Source organism: Musca domestica, unplaced genomic scaffold (genome assembly GCF_030504385.1).
Source record: "Musca domestica strain aabys unplaced genomic scaffold, Musca_domestica.polishedcontigs.V.1.1 6, whole genome shotgun sequence".
NCBI classification, from domain to species: domain Eukaryota; kingdom Metazoa; phylum Arthropoda; class Insecta; order Diptera; family Muscidae; genus Musca; species Musca domestica.
In genome coordinates this window covers 10,590,918-10,609,385 of record NW_026712363.1, presented here as the reverse complement: position 1 = coordinate 10,609,385, position 18,468 = coordinate 10,590,918, and the positions used below count along the sequence as shown (strand labels likewise).

Here is an 18,468-nt window from a genome sequence, read left to right as displayed (position 1 = left end):
ACACCAAATCGGATGAAACATATATATGGAAGCTGAATTGTGCCCATTTGGTGGACAACAAACCTGAATCGGACGAATATGTAGGGGAGCTATATCTATATCTTGGCCGATTATCACAAATTTCAATATCGATCGTCCTTAGGAAAAACAAATGATTTGCGAAAATTTCATACATTCGAGAAATAAATGTGACCTGTATTTTGTTCACAGAAAAATATATGGTATATCTTTTTCTAGCTAGCGTTACTTGTTACATTTTTAACAACGGATCGTTCCTTATCTGTAGAATCAGATAGTAGGAAGGCGAATCTTTGCCAAAAGGCCATGGTTGTCTAGGGCCAGTGATTGCCTAGTTGTCTACATTTCGTCAACTACTTTTATTGATACTCTGAAGCTTACCCAAATATTCCTTGCCCGAGTCAGTACTAAGCTTCGTAATGTTGGCTTTGTTATTTGCCCTCCGGCTAATTCACCCAAGAACAAAGTGATATATGTTCTCCCATCTATATCTATAAAAGAGGAAAATTTTTGTAGTTTGTAATTTATGGACTCGAAAACTGCTGAACAGTCATTCCCAAAAATTTCCAAGTATACTACAACATCGCCCGAAAGTACCATAGGCTATATAAATTTTTGAAATTTCACTTGGAACTGGAGATATAGCATCAGAATCGGGGGTTACTCCCAAAAATCTAGATTTTATATGTACATATCTATTGATCGATTACAGATACAGTCTTCAAATTTGGAATGCCTTACGGAATTTGAAAAAAAAAACAGTTGTCAAAATATATTGATATAGAGGTCCCATATATATTTTCGGCCGATTTCATGTACTTGATGCATTAAACACGCTGTATACGCCACATTTTAATGAAATTTGGAATGTGTGATGGAATTAATGCACCAATTTCAATGAAATATGGTAAGTGTGACGCAATTTTTTGGTTAATAGAAGCCATGCAGCAGTAAAAAAATATAATTGATAAATATAAAAATTTCGGAAAAGTAGAAAATCTTCATAAAGTTGAAAGGCCAAAACGGCTAAACGAAACTGAGATACGGTCCATAGTAAGGACTGTGAAGCAAAATCCAGCCGTAAGTGTAGAGAAAATCGCAGAAGCAATATCAGAATCTTCAAGAAAGACAGTAAGTGCCAGTACAATACGACGAGCACTCCACGCCAATGTATATATCCAAGGTTAACCAAAAACGACGACTGGATTATGCAAAAAAGGTATAAAGATAAGGATATTACTTTCTGGAAAAATGTTGTTTTCAGTGACGAGAGCAAATTTGAGATATTTGGCAAAAAGAAATTGGGAAAAATATGGAGAAGCATGAACCAAGAGCTGGCAGAAAATAATATGGTAGCGACCGTTAAGCATGGCGGGGGTTTAGTGATCGTGTGGGGATGTATGGCGGTGAGCGGAGTGGGTAATTTGGTGTTTATCGAAAGCACTATGAATAAAATAGACTACCTAAATATTTTAAAAAATAATTTACGCCCCAGTCTCGAGAAATAGGGTTTGGATTCTACATGGGTCTTCCAGCAAGACAATGACCCAAAGCACACTTCAAAAGTTGTGAAAGAATGGATGCTGTACCATGTACCCAAACAGTTGGATCATCCCCCACAATCTCCAGACCACAATCCTATAGAGCATTTATGGGAGTATCTCGACCGCCAGATAAGAAAAAGGACATTTACGAATAAGGATATGTTGAAATCGGTTATAATAGACGAATGGTCAAAAATTCCATCCGAAGTAACAGAAACTGATAGAATCAATGCCACGAAGATTGCAAGCTGTTATTAGCCCAAAAGGAAAACACACAAAATACTAATTTTTTGCCTTTCTTTGTTTTTTGTTTACTGTAAACTTTCTTTTGACGCATGAAATATGCTTTTTATTTACTCTTTTGAATAAATTTGTTGTTGTTGTGTGAATTTTATTGTTGTTTTTTTTTTTAATTCGAAATGGATTCAATAATGTTTTTATTTCACAAAAAAGGTTGCGCAAAATTATAAGTTTCATTGGGCCAGAAAATATGTAACACCTCGAAATATTGGTATATATGGATCTTCCTATCTCTCCGAGCTGAGTCGATCTAGCTAAATATGTCCGTCCGTCCGTCTGTCCATGTCAATTTGTATTCACTCTACAGGTAGCAATTAAGGCCCAATCTTCACGAAATTTAGAATGGAGGTGGGGATTATATTTAGGGTTTGAAATATACCAAAAACTGAACAATTTCCTGATATTGCAATTGCTCTATAGGTCACAATTATAGACCAATCGAAACCGAAGTTAGGATGGGGCTAGAGCTTTGAGCTGGGCAGGAGCCTTCAAATTTTGATGGTCATCGGGTAATATTTAGTGGGTGAAATAGACCATAACATTTGTGATAAAAAAAATCAAAATTTCCATTAAACCGCGAAAATTTTTAATCCCGGCGAAATTACAAATGTCCTCTTGGCATAAAAGTATGAAATCTAAAAAAATCGCATAAAATGATGCCAATAATGATGTTAATATAGACCTTGTAGGATTTTGTGAATTTTTTTTATTTTTTACCGCATGCGATAAAATACACAAATAGCGAACTTCTGGCATTTTTATGCTGATTGACGAATATAGCCAAATATCGTAAACAAATAAATCATATATAGATGAGTCTAAATTTGGAGATACAGAGGGGTCTTTTGCTTTTAGAGATGATCGCTAAATATTTAGGGATTCAAATGACCCAAAAACAGAAACAATTTACTGATCACACAATTGAAGCCAATCGACACGCCTGAGAGAGTTAAGTACAGGGAAGAGTTCTAGCATTTTTGATGACCATTGGATTATATTTAGCTGTGAAATGGAACACAACAACTAACAGCACGACGAAGTGCGTAAATATTGGGTAAATGTCCCTGGTCAAAATGCTAAGAGTAATATCTGGGCAGTGTTCCGTTACATAATTTCAAAATCGAAATCTTCCAAAATGGATTTAATGGACATAAGAGTACTTCTACCATATTGAAGTGTTGTAGGGTACCACATGTTCGGCCCCGCACCACTATAGCCTTTGCTTACTTGTTTTTTAACCACAAATATTCGTATACAAAGTTTTGAATACATTAAAAATCTAAAGGGGGTTCAGCTAGTACTGATTATATTATCCAACCTTGAAAGTTTATGTCGACTTTGGATTTAACAAAGCCATTTTGATTTTAAGAATACCGTACAGCCTAGTCCCTATCCGAGAAAAAAAACTTTCTCCCATGATTCCTAATGTTGTGTGCACTACTCTTGTCAACGTTTACTAGTCAGGAAAGGATTCTATGATATCACTGCAACGCTTTAGCGTAATTCGTTGGTAGAAGGAGGAGTTTTTAATTAAACTCAATTAGCTGGGAAACTTATGTCATTGGTTTTTTCCTTTTTGTAAAAGATTCAAAAAAATTTTAAGTTGGTTCAATTTCGGTCCACAATTAAAACTAAGTCATCCTAATTTCTTTTTCCTTCACGAAAAAGCTAGACAAAAATTCGTATGTGTATTCTCACCTTTTGGGAAAAAGCTTACTTTTGGGGTTTTAACATACATAGCAAACTCTATCATTTCCAAATTAAATATTCTACGGCACAAAATATTGTTGCGCAGTGTTATAAGCACTTGGGGTTATCGTAGGTAATTCTAAACCAACACAAACATTTAAATATTTGAACACTACAAGTGAGATTAGAATATCAAAATGAATGTGAAGCTTGAGCCCTGTAGCGATAAGAATTACGAATAAAATAATAATATTAATTTGTTGTTTGAAATGTTTACATGTGGGTCTTGAAACGATTGTTTTATAAACACACTTTAAAGCTATTATTAGACTAATTTATTATTGTTTATTAAGTAATACATTGCGGAAAAGTTACCTGGAAATAGGTCTGTTCGTTAACTTTTTATTTAAATACTCGTGTAGGCAATGAAATGTTTAAAACAAGATTCTCCAATGTCAAACTTTTTCTCAGATAATCTCATTTTTAACATTTCACTAGTATGTTATCATCTTTCAGTAAATCCTTCAAATAAAGTTGTTGAATCTATAAAATTTGAGCAACCGATCTAAAGGAAGCTAGAACCTTGAATAAAAATGTAATAATTTTCGGTGATGAATAGCATAAAAGGCATAATAAGTGTCTGTTAATTCAAACTTAGTGTTTTTCATTTTTTATTTCGACGGTTTTTTGGTTTTTTACACATTCCACCTTGAAAAGGAGGGTATATCAACTTTGTAATTTCGTTTGTAACATCCCTTAATATTCGTTGCAGATACTATAAAGCATATATATTCATGATCAGCATAAAATTATAAGTCGATTTAACGACGACAGTCTGTTGAAATCACGATACAGCCCACATTATTTTACAAAGAACTTCAAAATTTGATAGAAAAATTCTAGCTGCTGTTGCGGAACATAGTAGGTATAGGTCCATGTTTTCGTATATCCCCCACATAATGGTACCTCCGGATATTGTTTTTTGAAAAGTTTAACAGCATTATCCAAATGGCCTTACTAGTATTTGTAGCTTATAGTGGAACACGTTTTCTTTTCCCAATGGTGGAGGGTGTTAAAAGTTAGGCCCGGCCGAACTTAATGTTTTTAATTGTTAATTTTTAAGCAGAGTATTACTTGAAAAAAACTTCTTCTCTTGGAGTAAAGTTCTAAATTTTTTTATATACAAAATTAGAACCCCTTATAAATTAATGGAACAAATTATGACTTAATTTTTACGCCCTACACCACACTATGGTATAGGATATTATGTCATATGTTTGTAACAAGCAGTAGAAAACGTGATAGACCCCGAGTTCCTTTGGATATTCTGAATTGATTTATGCATTTTTTCAAGCAAATATGCAAATTTAGTAAAAATTGGTTCAGTTATAGCTATGTCTCCCGTATATGTGTTTCATCCTATTTTAACTTGAAGACTCGGAGTCGCTACATGCACCTTATGATAATGATATTTGGTACATATGGCATAAATATACTTCCTAGATTAAAACTCAGATATAGCTTCCATGCATTTGTTCCATCGAATTTTAAATTTAGACCGTTTTATAGCCCTTGCACGTAATCAATAACGGTCTCATAAATTTCCAATATAAACGTTTATTTGTTACAAGTACCTCTACTAAATATACATAGTGTAGGATACCATGAAGTCGACCCGCCCTACTTTTATTCTTTCTTACCTATATAGACAGTTGTCTTCTGCAGTGATAGGTATCAATTTTAAATATTTGATATCAAGTATGAAACCCTTCCGAAGAAAAATCTGTCTCAATCTTGAATGCTTTGAGGTACTGGTATTTGTTAGCTCTAGGAAAACTTGGACCCACATAAATAATGTTTTGCCATAGGAAAGCAGACCAATAAGCCTGGAGCTAAATAGACAATTATCTTCCACTGGAGACTTTAAATATCAAATTTAAAAACCCAAAATATCAAATTTTTATTTAATTTAAAATTTTGACTAAAATCATTAAGTGGTACTCTGATTCCTATGACTGTCATACAGGCATGTATTTTTATAATCTCTTATGGTTTAAACCTCTTATGGTTTAAGGGTAAGATCAGGAAATTCTCTTAATGATGCTTCTTTATTATTTTCTATTAAATGCTCATGTTAAAATAATGATGTAAGCAGTTACAGGCGTCAAAATGTACTTGATAGACCCATTACTTGGTGAAGAGAATTTTTAATTGTTTTTGCAAATGATTATTTTTCCTTTTTTTAATTTGTGTATTTTTATCTACGCCAAAACTTACGAACACCAAAGTATAAAAATATGAATAAAGTACCCAAAATTCCATTTTGGGTGTAAGGCAAGTCCAATGTGTATTGTACAAAAACAAACCAAAACAAATGAAGAACATTACAAAAAACTTTATATATTCGCAGATACTAAGAACGATATAAAATTTTATAAAAAATAAGAATGTGTTTGTTTTGGCACTAAAAAAAATATAATAAAAGTACTTTCTAGTATCTCTTCTCAATTTGCAGTTTCTCAGCATATTAATTATTTAACTTCCAAATTGTCATATCTAGAACCGTCGATAATGTGTTGACGTTGGGACTATTTACCTTTTACAACTTTAATACCCTACCACTATAAAAAATTATATATCGCATTCCCAATGATTTAATGTTTCCCTTTTCTGGCTTCCAAATGAGCCGGGAAACACGACTTATTCTTATCACCTTTGTTTTGCCGGTAAATAACACACAAGTGTACCAACAAAACGAACTTTGGGTCAAACAATTTCTTTGATTAGGTTGCTTTGAATTGGAACAGACTTTCAATGTTTTGCAAATTGTTTTGTTAAAATAGTTTGTGAGTTTAATTGGGAAGACAGAAGTGTCTGTGAAATGATGAGGTTTCGTGTTTCATTACGAAGTGAATAGAAAGTAATATTGATCTAATGTAATGAAAATGAAATATTTCATATTGATTCTGGTGGTTTTCTCAATCAGGAAAATCGAAGCAAGTGACCCTCGTTTGCCAACTGCAATCAGGCCGGATTATTATGAACTGAAGATTATAACGCACCTGGAGAATGCAACTAATTTAACGTTTCACGGCGATGTCTTGATACGTTTTAAAGTTTGGGAGGATACCACAAATGTTACATTACATGTACGAGATCTGGTGGTAAACGAAGCCAGTATCCAGGTGACAAACTTTGCAGATGATGAAGATTTTTGCTTATTTGCTGAGAACGTGGAAACTCTGCCCGAGTTGGATTTCTATAACATTAATTTCGATGGCATCTTAGTGAAGGGTCGAAGGTATGAATTATATTTGGAGTTTACGGGAAATCTTAACAGAGCCTCAAGGGGATATTTCTATAATTCGTATGTCGATGTAAAGACAAATCAAACACGTTGGATATCGTTTACAGACTTTGAACCCATCTATGCTCGTTCGGTGTTTCCATGTCTGGATGAACCGAATTACAAAGCTAAATTCAAAATATGGCTTGGTCACCATCACTCGCTTAGGGCTTTAAGTAATATGCCCTTACACTCACAATTTCCATTGGATAATTCGGATGGTTATGTCTGGAGTGTATTTGATGAATCCCTTCCCATGTCCACCTATTTGGTGGCTTTTTCCATCAATGATTTTGCATACAGAGAATCAAAGAGTGGTGGTTCAAATGTCGTCTTTCGAACTTGGTGTCGGGAGGAATACGTTACTGAATGTTCATACGCCTTAAATATAGCTTCAAAGATATTGGGTTACTTTGAGAAGTTGTTTGGTGTACCATTCCCCTTGCCCAAAATCGATATTGTTGCTGTACCCAAATATGGCAGCAGTGCCATGGAAAACTGGGGACTCATCACGTTAAAGGAATCCATCTTACGACTGGAAACGGATAGTCTTTACGAGTGGTCTAAAAATGTCATTATCAGTGTAATGAGTCATGAACTAGTCCACCAATGGTTTGGTAATTTGGTAACAATGAAATGGTGGAATGATGTCTGGATAAAGGAGGGCTTTGCCACATATTTCCATAGCTTAGCTATGGACTACATTATGCCAGGTCGCGATATGTATCTGGAGAATTCTATATTTAATGCGAAAACTGTATTTCAATATGATGCTGAAATAAATGGTCATCCCCTGTCAAACTATGTCAGGACCTCAGATGAAATTGTAAAACTATTCGATAGCATAACTTACCAGAAAGCTTCATCTGCTATTCGAATGTTGCATTTGTATATGGGTTCGGAAGCGTTTTTTGGAGGATTACAAACCTATTTAGCAAGGCACCAGTTTGGTAATGCCCAGGCAGATGATTTGTGGGACTCTTTAGCATCAGCAGCCCTCAAATACAAGATAATTAAGCACAAACATGAACTGAAAATAATCATGGATTCATGGACTTTGCAGGCGGGTTATCCAGTGGTCACTGTAAAGCGTATTGAATATGCTGGAGCAGTTGAAATTTCCCAACAAAGATTTTCGAGGAGTTCTGGCAATTTGTCCAGCCCAGGGGCTTCGAGCTGTTGGTGGGTTCCTATAACATACACCACGGCAAATGAATTAAATTTCAACGACACCACACCCAAAGCGTGGATGCCATGCAATGATGATTCTGATAGAGGAGAGTCTCTTGTACTCTATAATGTAATTACAGAAAATCAGTGGGTTATATTCAATATTCAAGTAATGGCAATTTACAGAGTCAACTATGATGTCTACAATTGGAAACTCATAGCCAACTTTTTGAAAAATGACAATTTTGAACAAATTCCGCTAATAAATCGCATTCAACTACTCAGTGATGTCATATACTGTGCCCGTTCTGGTCACATTGGCTACGCGATTGCTCTCAATGTAATGGAATACCAGCGACGGGAGCGGGAAACTATGCCATGGTTGATCTCATTGCACGCTATCAGACCTGATCTCAATTTAGTCGCTCAACTATCTCAACATCATGTGCCCACGATGGCCTACATGCATTATTTGTTACAACCAATTTACTCCTATTTAATTAGCCAAAATGAGACTGAAATTTCTTCCACAAAAGATTTGCAGCTCAAAGATCTCAAAACTTTAGTCATCCAATATGCCTGCTTTTTTGGGCTACAAGACTGTGTCCACACTGCCCTTTCATATTTTCAACAATGGAAAACTAACAACAATAATCCCATCCCTGATGATTGGATATTACCCGTATATTGCACAACTATGCGCTATGGCGATGAGAATGAGTGGAATTATTTGTGGGACTTTTTTAATAACACCGCTCCACACGATATATTAATTCTCAAATCTTTGGCTTGCACTCAAAGTAGGAAAGTTTTGACAAAATTTTTGGACATAGCTTTCAATAAAAAGCTCCAATTACCAATGGTATTTGCCCAGATTGCCTTCGAATCGGTAGCAAGCAATCCAGCAGGTACCTCATTAGCATTGAAATATTTAATTGAGAATGCGTCCGAAATACAAAAGGATTTTAGTGTGCCGCACTTACTCTCAAATGTAGCCAGTTTTGCATTTGCTCCAGATGATCTCTCAAATTTATGTAATTTTATGGACGCGCACCCCGAGCTATTTGAAAAACACAGTAAACGTAAGCGGCAAATTTTGGACGAAGTTAATCAAAAACGTCTTTGGGCACAACGAAACCTTGAGGAAATTACCACCTTTATGACGAATCGATTACTATCATTAGATAAAGAACGAATTAGAAATGATAAGGAAGAAATTAATTATTACAATTATTCATAAAAAATAAATTAAAAGTAGAACCGAAAATAATCAGTTTTATTTGTTCCTGCATGGATGGTAATAGGGTGCTTTTTTACGGATGGACTCCCAGCATTTTGTGAGTGGCATACCAACATTTCCGTTTTATTGATGCCAGTTTTACTTATTATTAAATATTATATTGAAATTATATACTAAATATTAAATATTTCTGAATTCTCATCAGAACGATTAAGGGCGTAAATATACTGTCACTGAATTTTGCATGTGCTCATAATCCCACTCACAGTGGGGTAATCTCTCTGCAAAAATGTCCAAGATTAGTCCGCATAATATCGGAATTTTGGAGATTTCAGACACAGTTCCTCAATCAGATTATTTTTCTCAGTGGATAAAAATTCGATAAATTTTTAAAATCGACATAGACACAAGTAGCGGCCATAGGGGAGAGATCTGAAAGTAACTGAAATTTGTTAAAAGATAAATATTCTGTTGCTTTTTCAGTTGGTAAAATGCAGCTGGTAATTTATCTTCATATCTGAAATAAATCGAAACTTTATCAATAAATTCATATACAATTGTATTTCTGGGTGATGTTTCAAACTAATCACATTCTCTTAAATCACTATCATTGTCTAATTAGTCAAAAGTGAAAGTGAAGAGAGAAGAGAGAAGCAGTAGAATATTTTTGATTTCTCACTAATGATAGGAGCGGATATATGCAGGAACCAATTTAATTGCATAGAAAACAAAATAAAAATACATTTAGCAATAATGATTATCTTAGTCATGTTTTATATAAGTGATTATGAAATAAAAGATTCTATACTTAAATACAAAATTAACATTTTCGGACCTTCTAAAGATTTTTTAGGACTTTATATACATTTATGTATATTGAAATAGTGTAAAATATATTTCTGCGTCACTTTTTTAAAAAGGACCAAAAATACAATTTTGTTGGTAAAAATAGCTGACCAAAATAATCGTCGTGTTTTTAATATGCAATATTGTCCAAGACACAATACATATACGTAAAATAAACGGATTCCGAGGAATGTTAATTAGAAAATTTCAAAAACTGTCGAAGAAGGAGGATTATTAAACTTGAAATCGGATTAAGGATATATATGGAAGCTATAGCTATATCTGAACCAATTTTCTCCAAATTTGGGTTACTTGTTTCTAGACTGAATCCTGTTGGATGTACCAAAATTCAGGACATCTGTCAAGATGGTGCAAAATTAACACGAAATCGGTTGATGATATTTATGAGACCTATATCCAAATCTGAACCGATCTTGATAATATTTAGCAGAGATATATCGGGGATGTATCTGATAACTGGTACCAAATATCATTGTTGTCGAATGCTTATTACGCATGTGAGGGACTTAAAACCCAAATCGGAAGAAACATATATATGGAAGCTATAGCTATATCTGAACCGATTTCGATTAAATGTGGCATACTTATTTTCAGGCCTAATTTGTATGCGACCTGTACTTTGTTTTTAAAAATACATGCACACACGGACGGAGGAAATAATGTCGCTAAAACCATTAAAATACCAAATATCGAGAGGTACCGTTATATGGGGGCTATATCAAAACGTGGACCTACATGGCCCATTGCAGACATAACATTTATTTGAGTAAATTTTTATTAAACTACTTCATTTCGTTCAGAAGCTAGAGTGATTTCCACAGATTTAAAGAGGGATAGACGGACAGACCGACGGACAACGCTAAATCGACATAGAATTTTGTGCTGATCAATATATATAATATAATATATAATATATATTTTGTGGGGTCTAAAACGTATATTTCGAGGTGTCTGGCTTTTTATACCCTCCATACCATGGTGGAGGGTATAAAAAGCCAGAAGTTCGCATTTTGTGTGTTTCGGATATCGCCTGTAAGTACTGTTGGTATTTTTTCACACAAAAGTAGTAGTCCATTCTAATCGAGGTATCGTGTCCTTTGGTTTCTGTGACTTTTATAACAGCTGCAAAATCAGGAACATTTTTAGTTGTTGATCCATTTCAACCCCTAAACATATTGCGGACATTGTAAACAATAGGTCTAGCCCTTCTAACCCCACCCTACTGAGGATCGGACGATAATTTTAATCTGTATATAATAATCCCAACCTGTGTTGTAAGGTGAAAAAATATTACAAAATATACATATAAATATTATAAGTCAAATTTAAAAATCGCATGCTATATAAAATATGAAAAAATAAAAAAAATGTCAGAAAATACATCCGTTTATGCAATTTTTTTTTTAGATTTATACTTTTATGCTAAAATGGAATTCTGAATTCACAAAATTCCTCTGTATACATACATTGTATATATTTCGTTATATATTTACGATATATTTACTATCGGCATCTACGTAACGGTCAGAATTGAACTGTTCGTCTACTTGTGATTTCGACGGGATTAAAAATATTTAAAAATTTGACTTTTATTTAACACAAATGTTATGGTCTATATTACCCACTAAATATTACCCAATGACCATGGGCTTCTGCCAAGCCCTAAGCTCTAGCCCCATGCTAACTTCCGCTTCGATTGGTCTATAATTGCGATCTGTAGAGCAACTGAAAATAAGGACATTTTTAAGTTTTTGGTCCATTTCAACTAAATGTTATGCGATTATCTCCAAAAGCAATAGCTTTTTGCTCTAGCCCTACCTCCATTCTAAATTTCGTGAAGATCGGGTCATAATTGCGACCTGTAGAGTGATTACAAATTAACATGGACAGACGGACGGACGGACGGACATATATAGCTAGATCGACTCAGCTCGGCGAGATAAGAAGATCCGTATATACTTTCATATGTGGGAAATCAATATATCAAGGTGTCACATAATTTTTCGCCCAATCAAACTTTTAATACCCCCAACACATAGTGTTGTGGGGTATAAAAATTAAGTATCCGATGTTTCGTAAACTTGGCCAGTAGTAATATTACTTGAAAAAAAAATCAAAAAAATTTACATAATGGTAACTCTTAATAAAATGTGAAATAAATTTCTTTATTTTTTTATTTCGAATATCAGAATCCGATATCTCGCATGAACATAACCAAAAGTAATACTAACTTTAATAAAAGTTGATATTTGTAGGTGTAATTAGATGGTACATCCACCAGAAGGAGTATTCATAATCAAATAGTCAAATTCTGAGGGTTAATATATGTTCGGCATGTTCTACATTATTTTTGGACCTGTATGTTTCATTTTTACTTCAACAAATTTGACGTTGTTATCCTTTTCAAGACTCCATCGAATTCTTTTGTTATAGCGCTCACTGTTGTATGGTCCAAAGAGCTGGCTACCAGGATTACATTGGAAATACCACCATGGTCCACTGAAGATTTGAGCACAGTTATTCATCAGGTGCTTATCATTATCTCGATCGAGGGTTGTAAAATTCTCATCCACATTATGTCTCAATGCATCTTCTGCATTGCCGCTATAAACACCCAACGTCTTCAGAGTATATTGCTCGTCCTCACTGCCGATGACAATGTTATCGTATCTGGCATATGTCTGAACATTATCGAAGTCTTTTAAAGTTATAACAATTTCGTGCTGCAGGCCATCTGAAGTAAGGTTGTGTAAAGCATCCATTCCGATAAAGAACTCTGAATTTGCATTGCCAAAACCCTTTTTATATTCCGCCCACTTTCGATCTTCTCGACGCAGAACTATAGTCCATTCGGGTTCGTCTTCTGGGATATAATTTTCTCCTACACTAAAAAAGAATATAGTTACAACCTTAAGTAAAAAGTATCTGAAATAAGTTCCTGAAATAAATAATATATACATTAATAATAATACCAGTAAAGAAAGATCAAAAGTCGGGCAAGTAAACACGATCATTTTGTTTATTTACAAACTGCTGGACAACGAATATTTTCTCATCGAAAAAAACTAAATTCGGCAGTTCACCACTTTCGGCCACTGCGACGCGGGTTTCGATCAAGTCGCTTATTTACTTTTCAAACCATTTCTGCTGATGTTGCTGTTTTCTTCCGTCAACTTCCTTGACGTCGGGCTACGCTACCAGTATCACGGTAACGAGTGATGGTACGAGACACGAAAGATTTATTCTCATTTAAATGCTGGAGTGCTCTAACGATAGCCACTTTTGGTTTTCCAGCTAAATATAAAGAAAACACACTATTACGCTTGCGATGGAATATCACGAATAACTTTTTTTCTGGAAAATTCTCACCAAAATGCTTTTGTACGCTTGTAAACAATATAATGAGCTATCACTGGAAAAAGCTTAACAGTTGTCGGACGAGTGGCTTAGAAATGACAGCAGTCTGAAGTTGGTTGCAGTTTTTTTCATCTCACCCTGTATATGGAAGCCATATTTGAGCATCTAACGATTATCATCAATTGGTGTTGTTTTTATATTTATTTAGTTTGTCATTCCGTTTGTTGTGTGTTTAGTCTGCAGGACTTTTGGTATTGAAAATGAGCTGTATAAATCCACGTTTAGTTATAGCCCCCAATAACTATACCTCCCTATATTCGGCATTTTAATGTTTTTGGCGGCATTGTTCATCGGAACTGTTTCAAATTTTGTTATGATAGTTCGTAATGGGTACTACAGTCTGTGACCGAAAATTGGCTATGCAGATCCACGTCTTCGTATAGCAACCATATGGCGGTACCTCCCTATATTCGGAATTTTAATGATTTTAGCGACATTATTCACCGAAATTGTTTCGTATTTCGTGTTTGAATGTCCTAAAAGGTACTACAGTCTATGACAGAAAATGGTGTAAGCAGGTCATCGTATAGCCAATAAATATCGGTATCTCCCTTTATTCAGTACTAGCTGGACCGGTCCGCGTTGCCGGCCCGTAGTTTTTGTCTATTATACATATTTGTCAAAGCACAATTATTCACAGATATGATTGATATAAGTGTTCACGTACTGGTCATTAAAAGTGTTTTAAAATACCTATAACCATATTTAAGCAGTGGGCTCCAATATTTAAACCGTGGGCTTCAAATGTGTGGATGTGCTATTCAAATCTATTAAAAAGTAGGTATCAATCTTATCCCCATGTAAGGGATCAAATTAATTTTTAATATGGTAAAAATCGTAGAAAAATTTTCCAGTCAAATGAACAGTAATTTGGAATTTACTGTATTTAGCACACCTCATAATTGAGGCTGAATGATTTAGGAATAGCCAAAGTTAATTACTTCTTAAACCCATTAGCATCTCAGATTGTGCATTAGAGTCCTCATAAGTCCCCTTATCAGGTCGGTCTGTTTGTCCGCTTAAAGGTGGACATAAGGGGGTACTATTACATGGAGAAAATTCTAAAATTTGTAGATATGTTGAAATTTTTGTGTAAGATTTTCACCCCCCATTTTTAAATCCTTTGAAATATGGTAAAATCAGGAGGTGCCTTTATATGGACACTACTCCGAAATATCAACCTACATTGAAAACTTTCATCTACCTCTTATAATCCAAGATGACAAATAGAGGCCAAATCAAAAATACAGCAGAACAACATACTATGTCAAACTGAAAAAATTTCGCGTGATTTAAATAAGTAAAAATAGTTTTATCCACCTCATAATTGAGGACAGAATGATTTCAGAATAGTCAAATGTTATTACTATTTTACACCCATTACTGTAAGATGGGAATTAATTTTATTTCCCATTTAAATTGTAAGTTGGAGACCCCATAAAGTCCATATTTTTCATCATAGTAAAATTCAATGACGATTCAACAAATATTCGATCCCGTGCTCCTTTCTTATATTTGTAATTTTTTCATGTTTCCACAATTTATTTCATATAGATGTACATCCCAAATCTACGTTCCCAACCAATATTCTCTTGGGGTTTAAAAATTCAATAGAATGCAAAATTTTCTTTTCTGACCACACATTAGATATGAAAGTGGACTTGGGGATACTGCAATGTGGGGACTTTACTTAAATAAATTCCTATGTGGCAATTATCTGTATGGTGGTTTCCTACCCCAGGGTAGCATAAATACATTTTTTTAGCCAAATCAATTGAAGAATGTGGTCAAAACAAATAAGGGCCCTACTGAAAATTTCAAATTTTATGCGAAGAGGTTCTCTACCCCTTAAAAAAAATATGCCAAATAATGGCAAAAAATTATACAAATGGCCAAGACCCCAAAAATAGCTTAAATCATACGATGGTTACATAAATAAGAAATCGGGTTGTACCCTTATCCGTGAGTTATGATCGATTTCACGACCTGCAAAACGATTTAAGGTATTTTGAATGTTTGGGAACAATTTTGGAAGGATAGAAATCCTTTCCTTACTAAAAGTCCCATTCGCTCTACTATTTTGCACCCTTTAAATTTGGTATTTTACTGATTGTACTCCCAAAGAATTTTGCATTTTGAGCTCTCATTGCACGGATATTGTCACATGAAAGAAGTAGGTCCACGCTTTGAAATGAGCCCCATTAGGCGTTTTCTGTCATTTTTGTTTGTTTCAATGTGTTCGCATCTTCCAGTTGAACCACGATGTAGGCCCTGGAGTTGAAAGGTAGATGTCAGTTAACATCGTATTTCGCACTTATTTAATTTTTTGGTGAAAAATTGTGTATAGTGAAAAATCATTCTTTATTTTGTTCAAAAAAATCCACTGAATTCAATATGATAATACAAATTGACAAAAGAAGAATAACAAATTGAAAAAATCTTCAACTTTTTCGTTGATTTTTTACGGAAAATGTTTAAAGATCCTTACAATAGTCAATAGAATGTACTATTATTTTAAAATTTGATTCCATTGATTTTTTTTTAGATTTTCCCGATTTGAGAATTTTTGCAATGAGATCTCTTTTTCGAGATTTTTTAGCGATTTTGAAAAAGTAATAATTTTAACCTTGGTGTGACCGCGTTAAGTTATTTCGATATCATCTATTCCGTTCCGCCACCACATAGTTCGGTACTACACTTCCATGTAAATCAAGTCTATTAAATAAATTGGTATTAATATTCGAATTCAAAAATAAAAAATAAAAAACACTATAAATGTACATTACAAAAAAGTAAGTCAAAATGAAAAAAAATTATACAAAATAAAACAATAGTAATGTACATTTCAAAAGTCAAAATGAAAATGTAAATATATCAAATTTTTACGCGATTTTTTTGGATATTATCCTTTTCAGACAGGAGACAATTCCGAATTTGTATGAATCGTTAAAATCAGTCCAGCGGTTCTTAAGTTATAAGCGTAGTTACAAACACAACTTTCTTTTATATATAGATTTTGATGATTTTAGCTGCAATATTCACGGGAATTGTTAAAATTTCTTTGCACTTCTTAATGGGTGCCTCAGCCTGTACGGTATACGATATTTTTAAAATTTTAACAAAGTTTGTAACGAATTCTATTTTTACACCCTCCACCATACTATGGAGGGTATATTATAATTGTCATTCCATTTGTAACACCTCGAAATATACATTTTAGGCCCCACACAGTATATATACATATTCTTGATCAACATAAAATTCTATGTCGACTTAGCGATGTCCGTCCTTCTGTGGCAATCACTCTAGCATCTGAACGAAATGAAGTAGAATAATAAAATTTTACTCAAATGTATATTAAGTCCGCAAAACTCTTGGTATTGAAAATGGGTCATGTAGATCCACGTCACAAATCGGCGTCTATATATATATATATATATATATATAGATATAATATATATATATATATATATATATATATAATATATATATATATATATATATATATATATATATATATATATATATATATATATATATATATATATATATATATATATTATATATATATATATATATATATATATATATTATATCTATATATATATATATATATATATTTATATATATATATATATATATATATATATATATATATATATATAGACGCCGATTTGTGACGTGGATCTACATGACCCATTTTCAATACCAAGAGTTTTGCGGACTTAATATACATTTGAGTAAAATTTTATTATTCTACTTCATTTCGTTCAGATGCTAGAGTGATTGCCACAGAAGGACGGACATCGCTAAGTCGACATAGAATTTTATGTTGATCAAGAATATGTATATATACTGTGTGGGGCCTAAAATGTATATTTCGAGGTGTTACAAATGGAATGACAATTATAATATACCCTCCATAGTATGGTGGAGGGTGTAAAAATAGAATTCGTTACAAACTTTGTTAAAATTTTAAAAATATCGTATACCGTACAGGCTGTAGCACCCATTACGAAGTGCAAAGAAATTTTAACAATTCCCGTGAATATTGCAGCTAAAATCATCAAAATCTATATATAAAAGAAAGTTGTGTTTGTAACTACGCTTATAACTTAAGAACCGCTGGACTGATTTTAACGATTCATACAAATTCGGAATTGTCTCCTGTCTGAAAAGGATAATATCCAAAAAAATCGCGTAAAAATTTGATATATTTACATTTTCATTTTGACTTTTGAAATGTACATTACTATTGTTTTATTTTGTATAATTTTTTTCATTTTGACTTACTTTTTTGTAATGTACATTTATAGTGTTTTTTATTTTTTATTTTTGAATTCGAATATTAATACCAATTTATTTAATAGACTTGATTTACATGGAAGTGTAGTACCGAACTATGTGGTGGCGGAACGGAATAGATGATATCGAAATAACTTAACGCGGTCACACCAAGGTTAAAATTATTACTTTTTCAAAATCGCTAAAAAATCTCGAAAAAGAGATCTCATTGCAAAAATTCTCAAATCGGGAAAATCTAAAAAAAAATCAATGGAATCAAATTTTAAAATAATAGTACATTCTATTGACTATTGTAAGGATCTTTAAACATTTTCCGTAAAAAATCAACGAAAAAGTTGAAGATTTTTTCAATTTGTTATTCTTCTTTTGTCAATTTGTATTATCATATTGAATTCAGTGGATTTTTTTGAACAAAATAAAGAATGATTTTTCACTATACACAATTTTTCACCAAAAAATTAAATAAGTGCGAAATACGATGTTAACTGACATCTACCTTTCAACTCCAGGGCCTACATCGTGGTTCAACTGGAAGATGCGAACACATTGAAACAAACAAAAATGACAGAAAA

General features: G+C 33.4%; 2 protein-coding genes across 2 annotated transcripts; one reads left to right on the top strand and one right to left on the bottom strand.

Annotated features, from left to right (window-relative positions):
• The first annotated feature begins 6,389 nt into the window (after nt 1-6,389).
• LOC101896115 (thyrotropin-releasing hormone-degrading ectoenzyme) lies at nt 6,390-10,131 on the top strand. Its single transcript, XM_005179611.4, has one exon. It carries the CDS (start codon nt 6,491-6,493, stop codon nt 9,305-9,307), a length of 2,817 nt encoding a protein of 938 aa, XP_005179668.2. The 5' UTR covers nt 6,390-6,490; the 3' UTR covers nt 9,308-10,131.
• Nucleotides 10,132-12,513: 2,382 nt separating this feature from the next.
• LOC131805719 (ficolin-1-like) lies at nt 12,514-12,936 on the bottom strand. Its single transcript, XM_059129266.1, has one exon. The coding sequence runs from the start codon at nt 12,934-12,936 to the stop codon at nt 12,514-12,516; it is 423 nt and encodes a 140-aa protein (XP_058985249.1).
• Nucleotides 12,937-18,468: the final 5,532 nt, after the last annotated feature.

Coding starts and splice junctions, on each gene's coding strand:
- LOC131805719 (XM_059129266.1), bottom strand. CDS start 12,936: ATGGATGCTTTACACAACCTTACTTCAGATGGCCTGCAGCACGAAATT.
- LOC101896115 (XM_005179611.4), top strand. CDS start 6,491: ATGAAAATGAAATATTTCATATTGATTCTGGTGGTTTTCTCAATCAGG.